General features: G+C 35.1%; 1 protein-coding gene across 1 annotated transcript in view; it reads right to left on the bottom strand.

The window, feature by feature from the left end:
- Tinag (tubulointerstitial nephritis antigen) overlaps window positions 1-22,650 on the bottom strand; it is an 80,265-nt gene that overhangs the window by 26,457 nt on the left and 31,158 nt on the right. Inside the window, exons 6-9 of the mRNA XM_076860077.2 lie at window positions 14,796-14,946; window positions 12,473-12,653; window positions 10,932-10,977; window positions 7,856-7,979 (exon numbers count right to left, since the gene is read on the bottom strand). Of these exons, the coding sequence (XP_076716192.2) occupies window positions 7,856-7,979; window positions 10,932-10,977; window positions 12,473-12,653; window positions 14,796-14,946 (502 nt within the window). The remainder of the gene's footprint in view (window positions 1-7,855; window positions 7,980-10,931; window positions 10,978-12,472; window positions 12,654-14,795; window positions 14,947-22,650) is intronic.

Below are 22,650 nucleotides of genomic sequence, written 5' to 3' on the forward strand. Positions count from 1 at the left end.
TAAATGAAAATCTACTGCTCTGGAGCACCTAACAATGCCCAGGTGACAAAAAAAAAAAAAAAAAAAAAAAAATTGAAAAAACTAGATATATCCCCCCAAAGCAATTTCCCTACTAACAAGGTTAGCCTCATTAATTGTCATGTTGTGAGGCAAATTTATAAAGATCCCAATTTTCTAGGAGTTTTTGACAGTAAATATAAAAAACACTACTACAACTATACACTGGATACGAGGAATATAGAAACAATGGCAGAGAGATTAAATGTAAACAGATTTATATCTTTTTCAAACTCAGCATTAATGAATATTAGAGTAGAGTGAAGAAAATATGACTAGCATGACTACATAGATGGTAGAGATGACCAAGGATCGGTTCGAATAAACCAAGAGAGCCTCCAAAGTCAGTGTTGTAATTTAGAAAATTCGTGGAATGATAGGAAAAATTATATCCATCACCTAATGTGTAGTGGAAATTATTTTCTAGATTAAGAACATTACTGAGAAAACAAAAATTAATTATGAAACATATATACGGAGTTTGGAAAAATGCAATTTTCAGACTGATAAAAAATGAAATCAAAATAGAGTTGAATTTTCAGGTACCAGTCACAGTATGAAGAAGTTTCATTCCATTTATCTTCCTGAAAAGTCACTGATCAATTAAAAGTAGAAAAATGAAGCAAGTTTCAAATCCTCAATATCTTTTTTTCTATCTTTAATGAATCATGCAGCAGACATAATCATAAAACCTAACTTTGAGAAATAATAGAAAAACTCATTTTGTACTGTACCAAAAAATAAGAATTGGTGGTGAGAGATGGCACTCACCACTATCTTCTCCCTCTACCTCTGGACCTAAAGAGAAAAAATTCTCCCATTAAAATATGTAAGACATTCCAGAAATACTTTTCAAGCTATTCTCAAGGACCATTTTCAGGCTATGACAATGAGATGCCATAACCCATTTGCACTACCCATGTTAGCTAATTGAGAAAGAAATCACAGGGAAGCTGGTTGCACCAACAGAGTCCCAACCAGCCTTCCAGAGGTAATGACTGAAAGAGGGCACAGGGTGAAGTGAAAAGGAAGGCAAAGAATAGCACATGGCAGCAGATTCCTGCAGGAGGGTTATTATAAGTCCCACCAAGCCTTCTGAGTTATAATGAAGGAGCAAATATTTCCAGAACAAAAGCAAGGGTCAATCTGTTGAGTTTGGGTTCAACATATACAAACTTGAATCAAAGCTGAGGAGTTCATCAGCTCTTTCCAACTACTACCTACTCTACTTTTGAAGAAATAGTTACCCTACTTAAAGATAAACAAAAACAAAGGAGAACTATCACAAAATACAAGCTAAAAAAATTAATTTGTTGAGTAGAAAAAGCATTAAGTATATTATGGTTTCCCCCATGCGTTAGGTGATTTGGCAACATCTGTGAGTAAGTAAAAACATCTGCTCTTTGGAGCTTCATTCTAGTACTAGAGATAGATGGTATATGATTAAAGTTAAAAGATAATTAAATTATACACTGGGTTAGAAAGTGATGACTATGTGACCATTTAGAAAAATAGTGCAGGTGAGGGAGTTCAGGATTGCTTGAGCAGAGAACAAGTAGCAGATTAAATAGGAAATTCAGAGAGGGGGCTATACTGAGAAGTGAGTTCTGAGCAGAGGTGAGATGGAGGCAGAGAAACTAAGGAATTGAATGTCTGGTAGGAGAGCATTTTAAGCAAGATCCTGAGTGAGGTGGGTGTTGCTGACATGGTACAGAACTACTAAAGTAGGGAGAACAAATTACAGGGGAGTAGAAGCTGAGATCATGAAGTTGATGGGAGAGGGAGTAGGTTCTCAGATCATGTAGACCATGGTAAAAATCTTGACTTTTACACTGAAGGAAATGGGAACTCATGTAGTGTTCTGAGCAAAGGAGTGACAAGACCTGAGTAAAGTTTTAACAGGAAAATCATTGTTTCTATGTTGAAAATAGACTGCCAGAGGGAAGAGGTAAATGCAGAAAGACCTGCTAGAAGACTTCAGAAATCCAGGTACAAAATATTGACTAATGGTGACTCAGGCACTGCAGTGGAGATTCAGAGAGGGAAAAAATGGTTGGCTTCTGGAATCAAAAGTTAAAAGTTAGTTGTGAGGAAAAGAATAAAGGACAACTCCAGGGTTTCTCACCAGAACAGAGGGAAAGATGGAGTTGTCATAGACTAAAATGGAAAAAAAAAATGATGCTATTTCATAAGGATAAAGGGAAAATTGGGAGTTCTGTTTTAGAAGTGCTAAGTTTGAAGCATCTCTTTCCCTAATAATGTGCATGCAGGTTTGAGATATTAAATAGACCTGGGAACATGCAAGTTTGGAATTCAGGAGAGAAGTCCTGGCTAGAAATATAATTCAGTTGGTGCTAGCTTCTAAATGGTGCTTCAAGCCAGGATGAGTTTGGAACTGATAAGTTCACCAGATTATAAGAGTAAGGATAGAAAGAAGAGGAGGACAAAGGCCCAAGATTGGGGCATCCCAACACTGTGAAGCACAGATATATAAAAAAAGAAAAAAAAAACTGCATTAGCAAAGGACACTGAGAAGTTGTAGACAACAAAGAAAAACCACATGGGGGGATGGGCAAGTCTGGAATCTGTTAAAATCTGGATTTTAACAAGGTGTAGGTCATTGAGAACCTTGAAATAATTGTTTGAGAAGAGGAAAATAAGGATAGTGAGAAAGTAATTGGGAGGTTCAAAAAAGAATTGGAGAAGTGTTAAAGAAAGTGAGTACAGGCAAATCTTGTAAGGTGTTTGCTGTAAGAAGAGAACAACTGAAGTATGGAAAAGGTGAAGTCAAAAGAAAAGGAGCTTTTTCTTCTTCTAATCTAAGAAACACCAGCGTGTAACAACATAAATAAAACTGATTACAGAGAAGAAAAAGGAGAAATTGTCTCTGCATAGCTGAGAGGGACTAGGGTACAATATGCAAGCAAAAATTCAGACTGGAGTGTGGATGGCTCAATTATGTAAAAGGTAGAAGAATGATTATGAGCGAGTATGTGCTGGTAGTGGCACTTATGTTTCCAGGAAGTGTTTTCTGATTGCTTCAGTCTTTTCAGGGAAATAGAACACAAGGTTATCATGAAGAACAAGAGGCGGGGAGGTGTTGGAGATTCAAGGAAAAAGAACAAGTTGTGAGATAATCACCTAAAGAGTGGGAGAATAAACAAAATAGTCATTCAGAACATGATTAACCGATAGTATTAGACATCTATTTGAAATGTGTCATTATAAATTAAAGTGAATCAACATAGTTGCAAGTTTTTATCAACTATGATCAGATGCAGGTACAAAACAGATTGATTCAAATTGAATCCAGAATTGAAGTCTACAAGCTAATTTAAGTCAAACAAGGGGCAAGAGTCCAGGACATGTGTGTAAGGGGAGAGAAGATTCACCGTGGGATTTTAACCAAGTAAGGAAGACTATGTGGGCATGAAGGAGAAGAGAAACAAATAGCGCTGAAGTTAAATGGAATAATAACACATTGCAAGCATATGAAGAACTGTTGGGGTCACAGGAGAAGAGGTGATGTATAGAAAAATAGGAAGTGCTAGAGAATGAAATGCACAGATTTGTGATTAAATTTCTATAAAGAAAGAAATATACCAAAATATATTCTACCATCATTTATAACTAAAGAGAACTCTCCCTCCAAAAAATGCAGGAAGAAACAGGTGAAGAATCTAAAGCTCAACATGAATGATTCAAGGAAACTGGAGAAGTCAGATAAAGACAAATTACAAACATGAATTCTCTAAATACGACTCAAATAAGACCTTAAATGACAACGAGATGAGAGGAAAGGAAAAAAAAAAAATAAGATTTCAAAAGCAAGAGCCATTTGGAGAATGAATAGCAAATACAATAAACTTTGGGAATAGGCAGATCACAGTAGAAAAATCATATACAATAAAATGCTAAAGAACTATAAGATAAATATCATTATAAGAAAAATAATAGGAGATGTAGAAAATCTGGCATAAATAAAAATGTGTTAAATTCAAGGATTAGAAAAATTAATGAGTGAACTGAGCGCAGAGGGGCACGCCTGCAATCCCAGAAGCTAAGGAGGCTGAGACAGAAGGATCACAAGTTCAAAGCCAACCTCAGCAAAGGTGCTAAGCAACTTAGTGAGACCCTGTCTCTAAATAAAATACAAAATAGGATGGGGATGTGGTTCAGTGGTCGAGTGCCCCTGAGTTCTATCTCAGGCACAAAAAAAAAAAAAAAAAAAAAATTAATGAGTGTTCAAATAGAAAGAGTCAGGTCATTTTTTATGAAAATGAAAAAAAAAATCTGGTATCCTCAGACTTTCTTCAGGAAAACTGAATGTTGCAGACCATAGAGCAACATCTGCAAAATTCTGATGGTTTATAGTCCAGGATTTTATACCAGTTATGTTATTCATCAATATAACTACTTTTTCGAACATACAAGAAATTAGGTAATCAAGCCTTATGAGCTCTTCTTAATAAAAAAAATTACTAGAAAATAAAATTTAGTAACAAAATAATTAGTAAGAGTTAAACTAAAGGATAAAAGAACCACTGTCAAAAAGTACTCACTTATTATTGACTCCACAATGCATTGTATAGAATAACGTTCAAACCCTGTGTACTTTAAGGTTTCACAATAGAATGCAGATATCTTTTAATCGTTTGATGTGCATAAATAGTAGCATAACTAACTAATATTAGAAGTATGATAGAAGGAGATGTGGGAAGAAGTATAAGAGTGACAAATTTACTCATTTCATCTGATGGCAACAAGTTGGTAAATATTAAAATATGTAGGTAGGGCTGGGGTTGTGGCTCAGTGGTGGAGTGCTTGCCTCGCTTGTGGGAGGCATTGGGTTCAATTCTCAGCACCACTATAAATAAATGAATAAAATAAGGGTCCATAAACAACTAAGGAAATATTAAAAATATACATATGTAGTTAAAGTGAGCTATTATATCAATCACTAATTCTTTAATATATATCTTAATTTCCATAATATTATATTAAACATTATTATATTCAAGTAAAATTAATCTAAGTAAGACTATTTAATATGCCATATCCTATCTTTTCCTATTTTAGTTTGTCTCCCTAACTTTTCTTCAACAGAAAGTGAGAGAAATTTTCTGATTTTTTTCAACAATTGTTATGCTAATAATTATTTATTTTTAAGGTTTGGTTTGGGATAACTTCTTTTTTAAGCTCACTAATTTTAGTGGTAAGCATATGCAACTTATAATTTTTTTTTTTTTAGTTAAATGCACTTGTTCCATTGGACTTAAGAAAGCTAGCACCAGGAACCGCCATAGGACTCTAAAATGGTGTGACTATGCAGAATAGACCTAATAAAATGAAAAAGGGAAACACCCATCACTTGAAAGAATGTTGAGAAACTACCATTTTTATATACTGCTAATGAAAACATTAGCAAAAATTTTCTTCTTATAAAATTTTAATACTCTAGTACCCTATTTTCACATGAAAATTTTTTCTTTTTCTTTTTTCCTTTCTTTCTTCCTGTTTGTCTTTATTTTCCCTATTGTTATTTATTTAGGATATAGATAAAAGTATTCCAAATTTTCAATAGAGGTTATCTCTAGATGGCAATATCATATATTACATATCTTTTCTCCTAGTTGTTGTTTTTTAAAACAATATCCTACATTAACATGAAGTACTGTGTTTTTCAATTCTAAGACACATATATTTTCACATTCCTGAATGAAGACAAGTTCTAGATCTTTGGATCCTTGATTAAAGACATGTGATAATTCTGTAATTGAAAGACTGAAGTATTTTAAATAAGTGAGAACTGAGGGTTAACGAGATACCCGATGGATAGATTGTCTATATACCTTAGAATTATACTCAGGTTTCCAAAATCAGTAGAAGATAACAATTTTGTTGTAGGTGAGGTTGTTTTCTGCAGGCTTAGTAAATTTGTTGGGAATGACAAGCTCAATTAAGAATGAAGTTATTTACAAAAAAAGGAAAGATGAGAAGAGAGAGTTTCAGATGGAAACAAAAACAAAACTTTTCTGTAACATTTCCTTTGAATTAGAATGAGACATTTTGAGAACAAATTTGCAAAGTGGGACACAATCAGAATGAGACTGAGAAGGTTCAGTGGGGAAGTGGGTTTTTTGGGGGGTGGGGTGAATTGGTTTTATAATAGTCTGTCTTTCAGGCCCTATTTGTGAAATTATTTATCCCTGAGACACAACCAAACAAAATTATGAACTTTGTTTCTTTCCCTTGCATAGGTGAATATATTTTACTTTCAAATTTGATCAGTGCAATTTCCTCAATTCTCATATAAATATTTTTAAAAACCTTATATCAAGCTAAAGATGATTTTACCCTCTCTTGCTACTTAATAACTAACATTTGTAACTCCATTAAAAATTTTCTCCCTTGATCATAATACACTTCAGAATTGCAACTTCTCCTTGAATATGTCAGATATAAGAATTTACTCCAATAATATATTTCAAAAGGAAATACATTCCCTTGTCCTTAGAACAGATTCTTAAGAATATATTCACAAGTGGGAAGCAAGAGATGATCATCTTTCCTAGAATATTGAGTTTGGCTTCCATGGTCTTCTTTTTTAATTTGTTCTTAGATATAAATGATAGTAGAGTGTATTTTCTTGACATAATATATACACAGGGAGAATAACCTATTCTAATTAGGATCCCATTCTTTTGGTTGTACATAATGTGGAGTTTCACTGGTCATGTATTCTCATTTAAACATAGGAAAATTATGACTGATTTATTCCACTCTTTTTAAAATAATGACAAAATAATGGCCAGGTTTGGATAATTTTTCAATTGGTAAAATAATCTCTCTCACAAAGGGGAATTCCAATATCTAAATACATTATGTATTATTATGTTCAGTTTCATTTTCCATAAATGAACCAATAGCTTCCAAATAACAAAGCTTTTAAGAATTTAAGAAGACTTTAAGTAATTAGAGAAATGCATATCAAAATTACTCTTAAGATTTCACCTCACTCCAGTCAGAATGGCAGCTATTATGCATACAAACAACAATAAGTGCTGGCGAGGATGTGGGGGGCGGGGGGAAGGTCCATTCATACACTGCTGGTGGGGCTGCAAATTGGTGCAGACAATATGCAAAGCAATATGGAGATTTCTTGGAAAATTGGGAATGGAACCACCATTTGACCCAGCTATCCATCTCCTCGGTCTATACCCAAAGGACTTAAAAACAACATACTACAGGGACATAGCCAAATCAACATTTATAGCAGCACAATTCACAATAGCTAAACTGTGGAACCAACCTAGATGCCCATCAATGGATGAATGGACAAAAAAATAATGTGGCATAAATACACAATGTAATTTACTCAGAAATAAAAGAGGATGAAATCATGGCATTTGCAGGTAAACAGAGTTAGAGAAGATAATGCTAAGTGAATTTAGCCAATCCCCAAAAAACAAATGACAAATGTTTTCTCTGATATAAGGAGGCTGATTCATAATTGGGTAGGAAGGGGGAGCATGGGTGGAATAGACGAACTCTAGATAGGGCAGAGGGGTTGGAGGCGAAGGGAGGGGGATATGGGGTTAGAAATGGTAGTGGAATGGGATGTACATTATTATCCAAAGTACATGTATGAAGACACAAATGGTGTGAATATACTTTGTATAAAACCAGAGATATGAAAAAATGTGCTGTATATATGTAATAAGAATTGTAATGCATTATGCTGCCATCTATAAATTTTTAAAAATTAATTTAAAAAAAGAAAAAGGAACTGCCTTACCCAGTAAGTTTGACTGCATGTGTCCGAAATTTTCGATATTTTTCTGATTCTTCATTTGTGTTGGTAACATGTCTATATATCCCTGTCTTATAGTGAAAGAAATCCTCGTGGACTTGCATTATGGCTAAAATAAAACCCAACAGGAGAATGGCACAGTTTTAAAAAATCATCTTTAAAAGTCTCCAGAAATTCTATCAAAACAATGAATGAATAAATTGCAAGGAGCTAAATCTATGAAGAGATTGTTTAATTCCCTCATAATTTTCTTTTCTACTTAATTGATTGATTATAATACTTTCCTATTCTCTTATAAAAACAAATTTTAATTACTTAGAACATTACTTGACTACACATTATACCTTTAAATGCCACTCAAGTCTTAATCAACAAAGGCACTATTACCAGGAATGGAGCCCCTTGCAGGGAAGGGCCACTGCAGTAGATCAATGATTGCTATTTCTCGACTAATGTTGTACTTCACCACAACCTTCTCAAAATCCCAATTAAGCAAGCAGAGAAAGGTGAGTATAGCAAATTGGGCTTAAAGCAATTTTCCTTAACCCTCATAAATAAATACAAACCTTTCCTTGCAGAGTTTGAATAAAAAGCAAAACCCTGGCAGAAGAATACTCTGATAGGATTTCTTCCTCCCTGCTCTACAGAGCTAAGCCAGTGTTGTATTATTTAAAAAGTAGAGCTGATGCTTCCTAAAACTCTCCTTCACGCCCTCACCTGCACTATTTCTTTTCTATATTGTATGCCACTTTGTAGAAGGAATTGGACAGTTCAGGGTGAACACTTTAAAGTTCTTTTCCAAAGGATGTGAATTGAAGATTTTCTAATTGGGACTAAATGTGTATAGTCTGATAATGATAAACAGTGCTAGTCTTAGTTTGACATGGATTATATAAAAAAGGACTAATTTCACTAGCACTTGGTATATACTAAAATTAAATTCATATTCCAAAGTCAAATATAACTTTTTAAGTTTTCCACTTTTTATTTCATTTTTTAAAAGTTCCATGTTTTTTTTTCTGATGCTGTTCAAATAGTCTCAAAAGAGGTTAGGCCTCTTTTATCTCCTATAAAACACATTCCCAAAGGATTTAAAGAATTTATATAACTGTACTCCATGCAGATTTCTACTTTTGTTCTCTTTTCATCACCTATACTTATTTTCAATTGTACAATTTTAGAAGCATGCACAGTTTTATTTATTCAACACTCTATTCTTTTGACATTCTTTTGTACTGAGATGGGGGAAATGCTAAATGTTAAACCAGGCAACAATGAGCACACAATCACATTGCATCTACAGCAAGAGCCAAACAGCTTTCTATCCATTCATAAAAATGTGAAGATATTGCTAGTGATTTTTCTTCTCCATAGAACCATTGATTCCTTTAATTCTTATGATTTAGTTCTGCCATAAGCATTATGAAAAAAATATATCCTCCATTGCTGAAAAACACTGCTAACTAAAGAACAAGGTGAGAAACCATCATAATCAATGCAAAGATGAAATTTCCTTCAATTTCTGACACCAAACCAGATTTGATGAATCCACAAACACATAAATATATAAACTACTGCAGTGCAGTTCTAATCTTGGAAAGCTTCAGTAAACTCATTGTACAAAACTATAACATTCATGCATGAGGAGAAGAAGGAGCTGTCTTGATTATTGCTGTCTTGCCCCTGGCTTGAGTTGGCAAGAAACAGGTTCTCAACAAACATTTTCTGTGTTCAATAATTCACATTTTTATTTTATTGGTTTGAATTTTTATCTTTATTTTTGATTTATTATGTGAAATTTATGCATATGGTAATACAGCAAGCCTAAGGTGTTCTCAACTTTAAATAATTATGATTCAAATTTCTCTTGAGTCATTAAAAATAGAGAAAGAAACCCTTCAAACAGCAAAACAATGATATAAATATTTAAAAGGGTTAGGTAAATGGCCAAAAATAATTTAAGTGGCAAATGTCAAAGTTGGACCTTTAAGTTAATCTAGTGTTCAAAAGTCTTGGATCCTTCAAGTTTCCCACTCTTACAACAGCCAATGATTTATACACCTGTAAAGGAGAAAGAAGCTTCTCATGTTTTTTCAGATTTTGTGTAAGGTTCCAAGATTTCTTAAATTCACAACATGTTTAGTGTGTTTTGTTTTCTCGGTAAATACATAATTTCAGCACAATTAGAAACATCCATGATCTTTTTCTGTATGTAGAACTAATCAAATCAGCATTCAGGCAAAAAGAAAAACTTCCCAACAGTTTCTTAAGTATATATCAAATATTTTAAATTTAATTTTTAAATTGTTTATTCCAATGCACTGATAAATAATTGGGCTTTTTGGTGTTCACAACCTGAATTCCACTTTATGCCTCATTGAATTTTTTTCTTCCATGCACTTCAAGACTATGTTTGTTTAGAGAGGGAATATATTCTGTGCATTTTTCCTTCTCCACGTCAATGTTACAAAATAAAATTCAACAAATAAGCAAAAGTAACTATTATCAGAGATGATATTCTGAAAATCAAAGTCAATATACAGTGAGTCATTACATAATTTTGTTATTGACTGTTAGTTTATCTCAAAGAACACGTTTACAAAATTGTCAAGTTTGAGGCCTTTTGTAAGGCACAAAAATCATATTGGCTTACTTGATTTCCCTTGAACTAATACAAAAGAAATGTATCTAGTTTTGTTTCTATTACTAATCCTCATTTCTTCCAATCTGTTACCTAAGGTGAAGGTGATAATATCTAACATTATGCATGACTCTTACATATGATTAAAGGGAAGAAAGTGAGCTTGTTGCGAATTAATCACTTGGCATTTCATGTTTGAATGTCTGTTAGTCCATGATCACTTGAAAATACTTAGCACTTCTATGAAATCAATCACTAATATTTAAGAGTTCAATATAGAAGTGAGTCTATCTCTTAAAGTAAAATGGCAGATAATTAAGTGATTAGCTAAGTAAATCTCATAACTGAACTGATTTTAGAATTATTAAATGCTTTTGAAGATTCTTAAAGCAATTTTTATTAAATATCTTCCAAGTTTACCTTGAACTGGTCCATTTTGCATGATTTCCCTCATTATCTCAGTTTCCTGGAATGGGAAATGTCAATGAGTATCATCATCATTATAAAAAATACTACACCTACAGTTTGACAGCTGTAGTACAATTTAGGTGTTATATAATCTGAAATGATTTGATCACTTGCAGTTTATTTACTCTTAATCATAGTTTGAAATACTCACACATGAAATACAATATTGATGAAATTGCTAAAGATGTGCTCATTTTTGTTGAGTTTTATCACTAAATAATAATTTTGGAATGGAGAGAAAGTGTATTAACTTTTTATTGTGACAAACAAAAAAAAATCAAAGCTAAGTTGAAGCCATGATTAATCAGTGGAGATTAGTGTTACCTCCATTATTTTGATCACAACAGCTATCTCAGATGTTTAGTGAGGTCCCTCTACAGCGTCAGTACAAATATTTCTGTGTTGCCACCCAATGTACCCTCAGTAGGGAGGCAGGGAATCTCCTCCCTCCCTGTTTCTGTCCCTCCCTCCCTCCCTCCCTTCTATATATATTGAGCACAAAGTACAGTCTAGAAACTATGATAGAAACAAACACTGACTATGCACCCATCCTCAAGGTATTTATATCTCAGTGGTGTAAACAGGCATTCATACAACTAATTTCATTATTATATAATAAGTTATATTATCGAGAGACGCATAGATTGTTATGGCTACAAACCACAAAAGGTAATTAATCCCACCTAGAAGTCCAGTAAAACTTAAAAGATCATGAAATTTTGCTCTAAGCCTTGATATTTGTGTAACATTTCACCAGATGGAATAGTGGGTTAACACCTTGGGTCAGAGAAATTATCACCTAGCTAAGTACACATGCATGGATGAGTGTGATGTATCTGGAGAAAAGAGACAGATACATCAGAAGCATTGTGTGCAGGTGCAGAGGGAAAATTCTGGCAGGACATGAATCTATAAAAATAGTAGAATAGAATCAATACATGGAAGACCTGTTTACCATGGTAAAAATACTGGACTGTATTTTGGGGATTACTGTAAGTCACTGAGGAGTCAGATATTTTGGAGTCAAGAAGTCCAGGTGACACTGCTATCATGGAATAAAACTGGAATCTAAGACTAGTTTCCCTATTATGACTATGCTCACTTCCATTATCTTGGGGAGTAAAGGATTGATAAAATAAGCACCACCACAGAAATTTCAGTGAAAGCAGGTTTGATTTAGCTTTACTTATCAAGTTTGTATACATAAACACACACACACACACACACACACACACACACACACACAAACTATAAAACATAATTTACGAACTTTATTTTCCTGGTCATATTGTAAATTAAGCCCATTTTTGACACTGCTAATATTAGGAAAAATAGAAACTGTACTCAAAGTCTTTAATGGACACTGTAAGAAAAAAATTTGAAAATATAATATTTAGTTTTTAATAGTTTTAAGCTTTTAAAATAGTATTAAAAACAGAGCTATGTGTATTTGAGGATGTCGGCCATTATTAGTTCTTGCTATTTAGACTTACATTGGAAGAGACTCTGTATGCAGGAGAGCATTGGTAAATCCTGTTAGACTTCTCTATGCTGTTGGGACATGGCTTGGTGGCATGCCTTTTTCCCCGCCCATCGGACCTACTAGCCATGGCACAGATATTATTGGTGCTATTTTGGTCCTTAAAAAGTGGATAGCAGGCATGAGATACCAGTCTATGAGAAATAAGCAAAAAAACAAAGGTAGTATTTAGGGAAATGCCATAATATTCTGTCTATGTTCAATTTTGCTGAACTAAACATTCATAAATTTTACTGGTTACCTACATGCATAATTTTAAAAATATCAACTGACTCCAACATAGCAGCTCAATGACATTGCATTGCTCTCTACCCCTGTATTATTTCTTCGTTATTATTTTTGAAATTTTACTTCAATCCATTTTTAATAAATAATTCTATCTTCAATATAGGATTACCTGAGGATGAAAAGTAGCCATTAATAAAGCTGATGGTAATATTAAAATATAGATTATAATTATGTATAATAATGTAGAAGAGTCTAATTAGATATGAAAAGACAATCACTTTGGTTATTTACAGATAAATTATGTACATTTAAGGGTTTTTTATGGTTTGTTGATATTTTGTTTAAGTTACAGATACTATCTTTCATAAGACTTTAATGATTATATGTCTGTAGTTCATGATACTTTGGGGAAATAGTATAACAATTATATAACATTTAAAGTAGAAACTTATGAGATACACACAATGCACAAAAAAATTAAATATTTTGATTTCTGATTTTGAAAGTGAACTTATTTGCAAATTATTTGATTCCAAATATAATATAATCCTATTGAATACAAAGGTTGATAGTAAGGGAACTGAAACTACATAACTGATTTTATATATAGTTAATGCTGAAATGACCGTTAAAATATCCACTAAAATTGGTTCAAAAAAAATGTGACAGTGTCCAACAGAGTATGAAAATCTCAGCAAGAAACATGATGAAAACAAAACATAAAATATGCCACGCTTACATTTATATTAAATGCTGAGTGGTATAGACTGAATTGTGTGAATCTAAAATTCATATGTTGAAATTGTAAGGCCCATGTGATGGCATTTGATGTTGCCCCTTTGAGACATAATTAATTCAAATGAGAGCCACTCTTAAGTGGGACCCTCATGGATGGGATTCTGTGCCCTTATAAGAAAAAGGAAATAACCAGAGTTCTTTCACCACCATGTGAGGACACTTCAAGAAGGTGAACAATTGCAAGCCAGGAAGAGAATCTCTACCTTGTACTGAATAATCCAGCACTTTGACCTTGGACCTTGCAGTCTCCAAGACAAAATAATCCCTGTTTAAGTCACCCAGACTCTGACATGTGGTTATGAGGGCACAAGCAGACTAATACAATGAGATTTAATTTGATCTCAATAATAATTTATATTTTGAAACTCCTGAAAATCTTTTATCTTTATCATAGAATAAAACAGAAGCCAGTCAAACTCTACTATACCAGGAAAATTTCAGCCAAAGCTGCCCATTCAAATCACCATTTTATTAGGCAAAATACATGAAAAAAAGTTAACAATTTAATGCTACCTATCAATATCTGACACTTTCCCTCTTTCATAACATCTAACTGTTGTATGACAAGTTAAGGCCACTGACTGGATGGTGAAAAATGGGAGTCACTCCACATTCTACTAGTTGTCAGGTGCAGTCCTTAGCCAAATAATCAGCTCCTAATTAGATCAGCTCTCCAGTAGCCACATGGTGCTGTGCTGGTATCAGCTGGGAGAGTAAGGATTTGCAACCTGAGACTTTTCACCAAATAGGATGAGCACAGTAATGGCACTGATGAGCTGAAGCAACTCTAAGTTACTTTTTTTGTGTTATTCTTCTAAGATTTTTAATCTAATTTTTCCTTGAATTTTATCTCTATTCATCAACCTAGCTAACTAAAAGGCACAATTGAGGAATCAGCAACATTGATTACTGCATTCCCTCTGAAGGAACTTACTGGAACCATTTGGTGCAGAGCAGCAGAAAGTAAAAGCTTATTTGAGTCGTCAAAAGAAAAATTTATGTTAATTTAGATAAAAATGTACACATTCTTTAGTAACTATTTCCAATAGCTTCTTATCTCAGAAGATACCACGTACAAGTATATATCTAAAAGTAAAATTTATTTGTATTTATATATATGTGTGTGTCATAGTTTTAGATTTTTCTTCTTTTTTGTTTTTTGTAAAAAAAAATCTCAAAACATTTTCCATATTGTCACGTGAGACAGCGTTCATAAAAATCCTAGAAACACGTGTTAGGCAGCTATTTACCCACGTTTTCTCAGGTACCACCAGGCCCTGTCAATGCTTCCACTGTTGCATCCATGACGGTTCTTAGGACAGCAAGAGATCAAATTCTGAGGGGACAGATTGGCTGTGTATAGACCCTTAGACTGAATTGCTATTCGGTCAGCTGCCACACCTGTTTCAAACAGAATACTGATTAATACTCAAATGATACACAACATGATGCTTCTAGTAATTCACATATCCTTTTCTGTTGGAACCTTAGTTCTAATACCTTAAAGCTACATAGCACACTTTTATGCTTGTAATATGTTGAAAATAATTATCTTAATCTTATTTCAGTAAACATAGACTTCACTTTTATATACAAAGTTAGTATGTTTTTAGCTAAATATACTTAAAACTATCATTAACTGTTATAACTAATTAATATTATGAGACAGTGACACACAATAATATAGTTACAGTAATTATGTATTTTATATATGATACTACATATACTTAGTGATATGTATTATATATAATTTATAGTACAGTTTTAACTATTCTTAATATCATGGCTATTAATTAATGTTACTAGTTATATTGAGAAATACAGCAATCATTTATGATTGACTATTCTGTTTAAATAATTCCTTGGCATTGTAGTAGCCATGAGTTCATTCCTTCCCTCAATACACTTACTGAGCACTACTAGGTCAAAAGCATGGTAGCCTTAAAAATTACAATAATGAGCAAGAAATTAAAAAATATATAATTCTGCCTTCATAGAATAATAGACTAGAAAAACTAACCTACTAGTAGCAGAAATCTACATGTCGCCATTTTGAACATGATTTCATGATATTGTAAATGATGAGACCATGAAAAAATTAGGGTGAGTAGTATTTTAAAAACAGATTTTTTGTTGTTGGATAACTAACAGTATTATTTTTGATGTTTACTATCAGGCTAACCCTTACTCACTTTTAGTTAAAGCCAACAGATAGCGTTTTTCTTTATTTTTTCTTTTCTTTTTCTTTTTTTTGGTATTCATTCTTTTTCTCAGGGGAAGTCAATTTTCTTCCCATCAGAATTATGTGTGGGGGACTTAGGATTAAACCCAGTGGTGCTTTACCACAGAGCTACATCTCCAGCCATTTTTATTTTTTTATTTTGAGACACTATCATTAAATCGCCCAGTCTTGTCTCAAACTTGGGATCCTCGGGGTGCAACATGGCGGCCGGCGAGGAGGCAGCACTTTCAATGCCTCCGCAGTAACAGGAGCAGAGAGGCCCATTAATACACCTGCATGCGACCTGCGGAGGGACTTCTAGCAAAATTCCGCTGAAAGGAGACCTGCCGGGAATTAGTAAGTCTATTGGAGGGGTCAGTTTGTCCCAGGCGAGTGAATCTCGGCAACGCAGATCCCACCGGCCAACGCCGAACTCCGGCTGCCCACACATTGCAGCAAACTTACAAAAGGCCACAGCCTGCTTGGACCCCAGCCAGCCTGGTGCAGAGGTGGTTCGGCGCTGCAAACGACCACCCCCTCCCCCCTGCCGGCTCAGCGCTGTGAACGACGACCCCCATCCCCCCACCCCCGCGCTCCTGTGAACAGCTCCCGCGGGGGCACAATCCCGCCGGCCGCCACCAAACTCCCGCTGCTCACACATTGCAGTAAGCATACGAAAGGCTGCTGCCTGGCTAGGCCCTGCCTGCCCAGCTCTGTGAACCATCTCTGGCGGTTCAGCGCTGCAAGCAACCACCCCACCCCCCCACCCCCGCGCTCGTGTGGACAGCTCCCGCCTGCCAGGCTCTGCGAAAGGCCCCGCCCGCCCAGCTCTTCCAAAAGCCCTGCCCGCACGGGGGAATCAGGAGTGGCACGGGACCCGCGGCACGGAAATCCCAGCTACCGCTATCACCAGTGCTGACAACTGAGGTCTCTTGCACCAGCTTCCAGGGGCGTGGCTACCAGAGGGCAAGCAAATTCGCTGGGGGTTCTCAGCCCCAAGCTCTACAAACTTAGGGTCCAAGGGAATGGCAGACAGGGAGAATGTGCCCAGGCGTTCATGAAAACAGGACTCACAGGAGCAGCAGACTTGGCGTGTAGCCAATATTGTGGTGAGCGTCACCAGTGCACTGAGGATTGGAGACCCGCCCAGTCCAGGAGGAAGAGCTGCTGCACAGTGACTGGTTCCCGCCTACTGAGAGGAGAAGCTTGGCCCGGTGGGCACAGCTCCACCTACTGGAAGAATAGTGAATCGAACTCTAAGACTACATTTATTAAAATTTTTTTTTTTTGGTTTTGTTTTGTTTTTGTTGTTGTTGTGGTTTTCTCAAAAAATTTTTTTTAAATTCTTTTGATTTTATTTTATTTTTAATACTAATCTTCATTTTTATTATTGCTATTATGATTTCTTTTTAATTCTTTTTAATTTTCTGTTTCTTTTCTCTCTCTCTTCTTTTCTTCTGTCTTTGCATTTCTTTTCAATTCTCATATTCCCCCTTCCTTGAATTCTACCTGCCTACTCTCATTCTCTTTGGTGACTTCTTCCCTTCCCCTATAATACCTTTCCTCCCAAGCATCAAATAAATTTATAGGAGTAAACAGTAACTCAACAGTCAAACAGAACAAGAAGCAATATGAAAAAGCAAGGAAGGAAAGGAGTACAAACAATGCAGGAAGGCCTAAATATTCAGGAGGATATAGATTCATCAGAAAAATGGACATATAAAGAACTCAAGGAATACCTTAGACAGATGGAATGGAACCTTAAAGAGGATACGAGACAGCAAATTCAAGCAGCGAAAGAACACATTGAGAATGAATTACAAAAACAGATAAAAGAAGAAGTTAAGCATCTTTATCAGGAGATAGAGATTATAAAAAAGAATCAAACAATAATCTTAGAAATGAAGGAAATTATAAACCAATTTAAAATCTCAAACGAGAGCATCACTAATAGAGTGGAGCAAGTAGAAGCCAGAACGTCAGAAAATGAAGACAAAATATATCATCTTGAAAAGAGTCTAGCCAACTCTGATAGGCTGGTTAAAAATCACGAGAGAAACATCCAAGAGATATGTGATAACATTAAAAAACCAAATTTAAGAGTAATCGGGACAGAGGAAGGTACAGAGATTCAAACCAAGGGAATGAGTAACTTGCTACATGAAATAATTACAGAAAACTTTCCAGAAATAAAAAAGGAAACAGATAAACAAATTGTAGATGCATACAGCACACCGAGCATACAAAATCAAAGTAGACCAACGCCAAGACACATTGTTATGAAGATATTCAATATACAGAACAAAGAGAAAATATTAAAAGCTACAAGAGAAAGGAGGCAGATTACGTTCAGGGGTAAACCAATAAGATTAACAACGGATTTTCCATCACAGACACTGAAAGCAAGAAGATCCTGGAACAACATATTTCAAACACTGAAAGAGAATGGATGCCAACCAAGAATTCTGTATCCAGCAAAATTAAGCTTCAGGTATGACAACGAAATAAAAATCTTTCATGATAAACAAAAGCTAAAAGAATTTGCAGCCAGAAAAGCAGCATGGCAAAGCATCTTGAGCAAAACACAACATGAGGAAGAAATGAAAAACAATAACCAAAGACAACAGTGGGAAGTACCTCAGTAAAGACAGACGGAGGGGGGAAAGCTAATCATGGAGAAACAAACTAAATTAAAAAAAAAAAAAAAAGAGAGAGACAAATAATCAAACATGGCTGGAAGTACAAACCATATAGCAATAGTAACTCTAAACGTTAATGGTTTAAACTCTCCAATAAAGCGACATAGACTGGTAACATGGATTAAAAAAACAAATCCAACAATATGCTGCCTCCAGGAGACACATCTGACTGGAAAAGACATACACAGGCTGAAGGTGAAAGGTTGGGAAAAAATATACCATGCACACGGTCCTCGCAAGCAAGCAGGGGTGGCCATCCTCATATAGAATAAAATCGACTTCAAGACTAAGTTAATCCAAAGGGATAAGGAAGGACATTATATACTGTTAAAAGGAACCATTCACCAACAAGATATAACAATTATCAATATTTATGCACCAAATAATGGTGCTGCGACGTTCATAAAACAAATTCTCCTCAAGTTCAAGAATCAAATAGACCACAACACAATAATTATGGGTGACTTCAACACACCTCTCTCACCATTGGACAGATCCTCCAAACAAAAGTTGAATAAAGAAACTATAGATCTCAATATCACAATCAATAACCTAGACTTAACTGACATAATATATCAACTATCATCAAGTGGATATACTTTTTTCTCAGCAGCACATGGATCCTTCTCAAAAATAGACCATATATTATGCCATAGGGCAACCCTCAGTAAATATAAAGGGGTGGAGATAATACCATGCATTTTATCTGATCATAATGGAATGAAACTGGAAATCAATGATAAAAGAAGAATGGGAAAATCCTATATCACACGGAAAATGAACAATATGTTACTGAATGATCAAGGGGTTACAGAAGACATAAAGGAGGAAATCAAAAAATTCTTAGAGATAAATGAAAATACAGACACAACTTATCGGAATCTATGGGACACAATGAAAGCAGTTTTAAGAGGGAAATTCATCACCTGGAGGTCATTCCTCAAAAAAAAAAAAAAAAAAAGAAAAACCAACAAATAAACGAGCGCACACTTCATCTCAAATCCCTAGAAAAGGAAGAACAAAACAACAGCAAATGCAGCAGAAGGCAAGAAATAATTAAAATCAGAGCGGAAATCAATGAAATTGAAACAAAAGAAACTATTGAAAAAATTAACAAAACTAAAAGTTGGTTCTTTGAAAAAATAAATAAGATTGACAGACCCTTAGCCATGCTAACGAAGAGAAGAAGAGAGAGAACTCAAATTACTAACATACGGGATGAAAAAGGCAATATCACAACAGATGCTACAGAAATACAGAAGACAATTAGAAATTATTTTGAAAACCTATATTCCAATAAAATAGAAGATAGTGAAGACATCGATAAATTTCTTAAGACATATGATTTGCCCAGACTGAGTCAAGAGGATACACACAATTTGAACTGACCAATATCAATCGATGAAATTGAAGAAGCAATCAAAAGACTACCAACCAAGAAAAGTCCAGGACCAGATGGGTATACAGCAGAGTTTTACAAAACCTTTAAAGAAGAATTAAAATCAATACTTTTCAAGTTATTTCAGGAAATAGAAAAAGAGGGAGCTCTTCCAAATTCATTCTATGAGACCAACATCACGTTGATTCTGAAACCAGACAAAGACACCTCAAAGAAAGAAAACTACAGACCAATATCCCTGATGAACCTAGATGCAAAAATCCTCAATAAAATTCTGGCGAATCGAATACAAAGGCACATCAAAAAAAATTGTGCACCATGATCAAGTAGGATTCATCCCTGGGATGCAAGGATGGTTCAATATACGTAAATCAATAAATGTTATTCACCACATCAATAGACTTAAAGATAAGAACCATATGATCATCTCGATAGAGGCAGAAAAAGCATTTGACAAAGTACAGCATCCCTTTATGTTCAAAACATTAGAAAAACTAGGGATAACAGGAAATTACCTTGACATTGTAAAAGCTATCTATGCTAAGCCTCAGGCTAGCATCATTCTGAATGGAGAAAAATTGAAGGCATTCCCTCTAAAATCTGGAACAAGACAGGGATGCCCTCTCTCACCACTTCTATTCAATATAGTTCTCGAAACACTGGCCAGAGCAATTAGACAGACGAAAGAAATTAAAGGCATAAAAATTGGAAAAGAAGAACTTAAATTATCACTATTTGCGGTTGACATGATTCTATACCTAGAAGACCCAAAAGGGTCTACAAAAAAACTACTAGAACTAATAAATGAATTCAGCAAAGTGGCAGGCTATAAAATCAACACGCATAAATCAAAGGCATTCCTGTATATCAGCGACAAATCCTCTGAAATGGAAATGAGGACAACCACCCCATTCACAATATCCTCAAAAAAAATAAAATACTTGGGAATCAACGTAACAAAAGAGGTGAAGGATTTATACATTGAAAACTATAGAACCCTAAAGAGAGAAGTAGAAGAAGAACTTAGAAGATGAAAAAATATACCCTGTTCATGGATAGGCAGAACTAACATCATCAAAATGGCGATATTACCAAAAGTTCTCTATAGGTTTAATGCAATGCCAATCAAAATCCCAAAGGCATTGCTTGTAGAAATAGATAAAGCAATCATGAAATTCATATGGAAAAATAAAAGACCCAGAATAGCAAAAGCAATTCTAAACAGGAAGTGTGAATCTGGCGGTATAGCTATACCAGATTTCAAACTATATTACTGAGCAATAGTAACAAAAACAGCATGGTACTGGTACCAAAACAGGCGGGTGGACCAATGGTACAGAATAGAGGACACAGAGACCAATCCACAAAGTTACAACTATCTTATATTTGATAAAGGGGCTAAAAGCATGCAATGGAGGAAGGATAGCATCTTCAACAAATGGTGTTGGGAAAACTGGAAATCCATATGCAACAAAATGAAACTGAACCCCTTCCTCTCACCATGCACAAAAGTTAACTCAAAATGGATCAAGGACCTTGATATCAAATCAGAGACTCTGCATCTGATAGAAGAAAAAGTTGGCTCCGATCTACATAGAGTGGGGTCGGGCTCCACATTCCTTAATAGGACACCCATAGCACAAGAGTTAATAGCAAGAATCAACAAATGGGACTTACTTAAACTAAAAAGTTTTTTCACAGCAAGAGAAACAGTAAGAGAGGTAAATAGGGAGCCTACATCATGGGAACAAATATTTACTCCTCACACTTCAGATAGAGCCCTAATATCCAGAATATACAAAGAACTCAAAAAATTAGACAATAAGATAACAAATGACCCAATCAACAAATGGGCCAAGGACCTGAACAGAAACTTCTCAGAGGAGGACATACAATCAATCAACAAGTACATGAAAAAATGCTCACCATCTCTAGCAGTCAGAGAAATGCAAATCAAAACCACCCTAAGATACCATCTCACTCCAGTAAGATTGGCAGCCATTATGAAGTCAAACAACAACAAGTGCTGGTGAGGATGTGGGGAAAAGGGTACTCTTGTACATTGCTGGTGGGACTGCAAATTGGTTCGGCCAATTTGGAAAGCAGTATAGAGATTCCTGGGAAAGCTGGGAATGGAACCATCATTTGATCCAGCTATTTCCCTTCTCGGACTATTCCCTGAAGACCTTAAAAGAGCATATTACAGGGATATTGCCACATCGATGTTCATAGCAGCACAATTCACAATAGCTAGACTGTGGAACCAACCCAGATGCCCTTCAATGGATTAATGGATTAAAAAAATGTGGCATCTATACACCATGGAGTATTATGCAGCACTAAAAATGACAAAATCATGGAATTTGCAGGGAAATGGATGGCACTAGAGCAGATTATGCTTAGTGAAGCTATCCAATCCCTAAAAAACAAATACCAAATGTCTTCTTTGATATAATAAGAGCAACTAAGAATAGAGCATGGAGGAAGAGCAGGAAGAAAAGATTAACATTAAACAGAGACATGAGGTGGGAGGGAAAGGGAGAGAAAAGGGGAATTGCATGGAAACGGCGGGAGACCCTCATTGTGATACTAAATTACATATAAGAGGTTGTGAGTAGAATGGGAAAATAAACAAGGTGAGAAATGAATTACAGTAGATGGGGTAGAGAGAGAAAATGGGAGGGGAGGGGAGGGGGATAGTAGAGGATAGGAAAGGTAGCAGAATACAACAGTTACTAGTATGGCATTATGTAAAAATGTGGATGTGTAACCCATGTGATTCTGCA

The sequence above is a fragment of the Callospermophilus lateralis genome, chromosome 6 (assembly GCF_048772815.1).
Source record: "Callospermophilus lateralis isolate mCalLat2 chromosome 6, mCalLat2.hap1, whole genome shotgun sequence".
Taxonomy (NCBI): domain Eukaryota; kingdom Metazoa; phylum Chordata; class Mammalia; order Rodentia; family Sciuridae; genus Callospermophilus; species Callospermophilus lateralis.